Source organism: Arachis ipaensis, chromosome B6 (genome assembly GCF_059453495.1).
Source record: "Arachis ipaensis isolate K30076 ecotype BB chromosome B6, ASM5945349v1, whole genome shotgun sequence".
Classification (NCBI taxonomy): Eukaryota; Viridiplantae; Streptophyta; class Magnoliopsida; order Fabales; family Fabaceae; genus Arachis; species Arachis ipaensis.
The window spans coordinates 34,186,090-34,192,124 of NC_142441.1; the positions used below are offsets into that span (position 1 = coordinate 34,186,090).

General features: G+C 38.9%; 1 protein-coding gene across 1 annotated transcript; it reads right to left on the bottom strand.

The window, feature by feature from the left end:
- Positions 1-1,705: 1,705 nt before the first annotated feature.
- LOC148555105 (uncharacterized) lies at positions 1,706-2,862 on the bottom strand. The gene is made up of 3 exons (XM_088490606.1): positions 2,761-2,862; positions 2,012-2,662; positions 1,706-1,942 (listed from the first exon to the last, which is right to left on the bottom strand). The coding sequence occupies exons 1-3, from the start codon at positions 2,860-2,862 to the stop codon at positions 1,706-1,708; spliced, it is 990 nt and encodes a 329-aa protein (XP_088346732.1).
- Positions 2,863-6,035: the final 3,173 nt, after the last annotated feature.

Below are 6,035 nucleotides of genomic sequence, written 5' to 3' on the forward strand. Positions count from 1 at the left end.
TCTTCGTGGAATAAGCTAGAATTCATTGGCAGTATTCATGAGAATCCAGAAAGTCTAAACCTTGTCTGTGGTATTCCGAGTAGAATTCAGGGATTGAATGACTGTGACGAGCTTCAAACTCACAAGGGCTGGGCGTAGTGACAGACGCAAAAGGGTCAATAGATCCTATTCCAGCATGAGTGGGAACCGACAGATGATTAGCCGTGCGGTGACAGCGCACCTGGACCTTTTTCACTGAGAGGACGGATGGTAGCCATTGACAACAGTGATCCACCAACACACAGCTTGCCATAGGAGGAACCTTGCGTGCGTGAAGAAGAAGACAGAAAGAAAGTAGAGATTCAGAAGACAAAGCATTTCCAAAACTCCAACATATTCTCCATTACTGCAGAACAAGTATCTAATCCATGCTCTTTTACTTTTCGCAATTCAAACTGATAAATATAATTAACCTCCTGACTAAGATTTACAAGATAACCATAGATTGCTTCAAACCAACAATCTCTGTGGGATTCGACCCTTACTCATGTAAGGTATTACTTGGACGACCCAGTGCACTTGCTGGTTAGTGGTACGAGTTGTGAAAAGTGTGATTCACAATTCGTGCACCAGCATCCTAGTAACTGGCACATCTGACCAACCCACTCCTGACTACAATTTACCGGTATCAAACTAGACTTGTCGAAGTTCATGCTCAGCCCAGACATGACTTCAAAACACCTCAAGAGTCTCTTGTAATTTCTCACTGTCTCCTCCTCCGGTGGGCAGAACAATATAGTGTCATCAGCGAACTGGAGATGTGATAACTCTATATTATCCCTGCCAACTAAGAGCGGTAGTATTCTCCTATTTCTTACCGCCTCCCCGATCATCCTGTTCAGCACATCTACAACCAGAATGAATAGATACGGTGATAACGGATCGCCTTGCCGGAACCCCCTTTCTATCTTGAACGGTTTAGACGGTGTCCCATTCACCATTCAACGAAATTCCATTTGACTCTATCATAAGCTTTGTGGAAGTCCAATTTGATGATTGCTGATGCCTTCTTCTTCAATTTTAGCCACTGTATAGTTTCACATGCTATTAACGCTCCATCATGTATCCTCCTGCCCTTAACAAATGCACTCTGCGATTCCCTAACTAACCCTGGCATGACGCTTCTCATTCTTCTTGTCAACACTTTTGATATAACTTTATACACGCATCCCACCATACTGATTGGTCTAAGGTCCTTTATCTCCTTCGCACCCACAAACTTTGGAGCCAGCGCTGCCCAAGTAACATTGGAGTCTGCTGGTAACTTTCCTGTCACAAAAAAGCTCAACACCGCTTTTGTAAAATCCGCTCCAATCTCCTCCCAGCATCTTTTTATAAAATTCATATTATAGCCATCGTTGCCTGGAGCCTTCGACGATTCGCAGTCCCATACTGCCTCCTTTACTTCCTCCACCGTCGGTAGTACCTCAAGTGCTTGAGCTTCCTCTTCTTCTAGGCGATTAACTAATCCATCTCTGAAGCTAATATTTGGCGACTCGTCCTGGTGGTATAAACTCCTGTAGAAATCTCTAGTGGCAACCTTAATTCTTGCATGATTCCTCACCAGCCTACCGTTAATTACTAAAGACTCAATCCGGTTATTCCTTCTTCTTGCTGATGCAATATTGTGGAAGTACTTGGTATTCCTGTCCATCTCCTTGGCATGTCAAGATCTAGACATTTGCTTCCAGTGTATATCTTGCCTCTCATACCATACCTCACAGCACCTTACCAACGCCTTTCTTCTTGCTTCTACTGTACCATCATAAACTCCGTTGCTCACCAGATCATCTACTTTCTTAATATCCTCTTCAAACTTTTGTATCTTCTCCTGTATATTCCCAAAGTGCTGCTTATGCCATCTACCCAGTGGTTTTGTCAGCGCCTTTAGTTTATCCAGAAACTACACGTCGCCCAAACCCCTCCATTCTTCCTTTATCATCCTTAGGAAGCCTTCATGCGTGAACCACACGTCTAAACTACGGAACAGTCTTGATCCTTGAGCTATTCTTCTATCTTCCACAATCAAAGGACAATGATCTGATAGACCTCTCGGTCCCCCTCTTAACCGAGTATCCGGGTACGCATCCAGCCACTCCAAGTTAACCAGGCACCTATCGATACGACTGCAGGACTGACCTCTAAACCATGTGTACTTCCGATCATTAATTGGCAAGTCCACCAACTCCATGTCATTTATCCATGCTTTAAAATCCTCAGCAGAAGCTGATAAGTTGGTCGCCCCCTTTCTCTCCTCTACATGCACAATTTCATTAAAGTCTCCTATATAACAAAATGGGGTCTGACACAATCCTGTAATATAGCTTAATTCCTCCCACATTAAGAGTTTTTCCTCTCTCACATGCGGACTATACACCAGACAAATTGCGCAGTGAAAATTATTTTTAGCCATCACTCCTTCTACACATAACCATCCATCTCCTTTATAACAGTTTATCAATTTGAATACAGAGTCGTCCCAAATTAATAGTAAGCCTCCGGAAGCTCCAACAGAATTTACATACTCCCAGCTAGCTCTATCATTACCCCAAATTCTAGCTACATCATATTTGTTCAGCACTTTTTTTTTTGTTTCTATCAGCCCCAGCGTATCTACTTTAAACTTATTTTTAAAATTTTTTATCATGTTCAATTTTGCAACACCTCCCAACCCCCTAACATTCCAACAGCTTAAAATTATTTACAAATATTATTACACACCTGCTTTTGGCATTTTGGGCGACTTCTTCTGAATTTCTCCTTTCGCTTCGACTGTCTTCTTTTCATAGATATAGCTTCATTTTGTTCCTGAAGAATTGCCATGATGTCCTCCTCATCACTGTATGATATTGCTTCTGATTCAACCGCCGATTTCCAGGCTTCTTTATTCTCTGCCATTTCCTCTTCCCAACCCCGCCTCCAATGTCTCGCCTTTGTTGGATTTCCAGTGTTTTGCATCACCAGTAACCTGCCCTCTTCCTTCCACCTCATCCGGTTTCATTTTGCTCCTCTTGCGATTAGAACCTTCGATTTGGTTTCCAATTGTGGCGTCTCCCATACACTGTTCGTGCTCCTCTCGCCCTCGCCTTGGTTCGCTGGCTACAGTTCGCATCTCCTCCGCGACAACATCTGCATGCCAATCGTCGGTTTCTTGTTCCCCTACTTGTCCTTGCGCCGCAAAGCACTCCTCTTGGGAGGACACCCGCCCGCCTAGGCTCGTGTCATCCTCACTTCGCTGATTCCTTACAGGAGCATTGGGGGGCGTTGTATCCAGCACGCATACAGCCAATCGGGTTGCGTTCTCTTCAACCGGGTCATCCATCACCGAATCGGATAGCCCAAGGCCACTTTCATCCAGCTGGGCCTCGTGCTTCTTATTTTTTCCAAGCCCCCATTCCTCCATCTGGGTCCTATTCTTTGTAACCCAGCCTTATGTTTCACTTCCTTGGGCCTATTTTCCATCAGCCCGTTATTAAACCTCTCATTAATCTTTGCATGCTCCCTCTCCTGCCCAAAAAAAGAATATTCCCTTTGGATCTCCTTATAAGTGCATGATACAGTATAGTCTGAGTCTTCTTCCAAATTAGCTACAAGCGTCGCCGCAGAATCCTCCCTCCCCTTAATTAGTGCATAATCGATTTTCTCGTAACGGCCTTTTGAATTTTCAAAATTTCATTCATTTAATTCAGAAGATAAAATTCTGATTTTGTTCTCATCTTATTCTAAAAGTTTCACCGCCAATATTTTAAACATATACAATTCTTAAAACATTATGTTCCTTCAACTAAATAATACTAAACAATTAATAACCGTTTATTAATATTATTATTAATATTAATATAATATTAATTAATCAAATTTGTAAATAGTTTCCGATTATGCATGTTCAATGTTGGCATAAGGATGTCACTTTCGAACTTTATCATATTTTAGCTATTTCTCGATAATAGTTGCGGTTTTTTTTACTCGTATTTTTTTATTACAATGTAAAATTCAAATGTTTTTTTTGGCCTATTGCATATTGTGTTAAAAAATTAAAAGCTTTTAACACGCGAGACGAATAATTACTTAGACAATTAAATTAATTTTATATATTAATGGGATCAGTTATTTTAACATTATAAAAAGTCTCTAACTTATTACTCATTATAGATTTAAAATTAAGTTTAAAGTTTCATACTAGAACAGCTTTCGTACTCTTTCATGGAGAATAAAAAGACTATATAACTCTAACAAGTATAAAAACTTTAAAATAACAACAAATTTGACCAATCATCACAATTGCAAAATTTTTGCAATAACTCACTTATCTTTACATGTTTTTTTATCAATTTTAAAAAATATAACATTTTAAACTATATTATTATTATTATGTAATGTAACGACCAAACTTTTAATACATCATGACTAATGTTAATTGCCAGGAACTACTTTACAACTTTTCTTAGAGACTCTAGACCTTATATCAAATATATACATATGAACCCGTAGTGCTAGTCAAAATCACGTGTCAGATATATAAATATAACAAAATAAATAATAGTTAAACAGATAATATCTACATGAACTATAGAAAATACAGAAAACATAATAATATCATACATATATGTCAGAATGCTCATTTAGTACATCATAGTTTACACCGGGTTACGTCGTTACTTATTCATGAAAATATTTACAAACTCCATATTTATACTAACAGGCCTCGACTCACAAGAGTTATCCTAGTTTGGGACCCATTTTAACTTGTTTATATAGATATTTACAAAAATACTTAACCCTCTAAAAGTCTACATAGAATGAGGACAAAGACTACTACTACTGCTACTATTACTGCTGCTGCTCATGGATATCTTGGTAGCTAAGAAAATGTTGTGCTGAAGCAAGGAGAAAGTCATCAGAACACCTGTGATGATGTTGTTCACCTATCCAAATGCAGAAAAATGAAAGAAGATCACGCTGGTTCCCATCTGTGAAACGAGGGAAAGTAAGGGGGTGAGAACCTAAGGTTCTCAACAGGGTACTACATGAAAAACCTAAAGGGTTCCGCAACCTAAGTCTAAGAGTTTGCGCAATTATGTCAGTAAGTCACGCAAACAAGTACAAGTACAAGTATATAGCAGAAAAGTAAACAAGTATAGAATACAGGAAGCAGAGATAAATCAAAATCACAGAGAAATGCAACAACCAAGTATGATGCATGTTTGGTCCTATGCAGACCATGAGCTCATGTGTCGATTGACTATCCACAACCCGACATTACCCGGGACTAAGCCCGAATATAGTTTTTTCAACTGCGTACGTTCTGTATACGTGCCTAATGGATAAAGCCACATGCATTCTGACAACTGGAAATTGTCGCAGAGCTTGACGCCATAGTATGCTAACAGTTGGAGAAACAATTTTCAATATCAAGTGGGCATCCCCACATCTTAACATGGTTCTGGTTCCGTCGGAACAGAAACTCCTCCTCCCCAAATAATCTCTTAGGACGATTTTGATTCCGTCGGAGTAGACGCGCTTCTTCCCCAAATAATCTCTTAGCACCTTGGGGTTTATAGTTTTCTTTTTCCACGACACTTTTCAAATAAACTTTTTCTCTAAGGGACTTCTTTACCTTTTTTTTATAAAAACTCGTACCCGGTTTCTACTCTTTAAATCTCTCAACCTTTGTCACATATTCTAATTTGCCCTTGGTACTTTTATATATTTTCAATTTTACTTTTTTTTACTTAATTAAGTTCTCTTTTTACTGTTTTCTTTAGATTTTTAGTGGCGCTTTTATCACTAATGTTATTATATTATCATTTTACCCTCGTATCCTTCCTAACATACTTCTTTGATCCTTAAGTTAATTAACCATTTTTACATTTACTTTATGCCTAAAATTACCATTTTTACACCTAAGTACTCTAGTTTTACCGTTTAACTTTGTTTAATGTTTAGCATCAAAATTTTACCGGATTAATCCTGATAGTTTTCTATAACCAAATTAC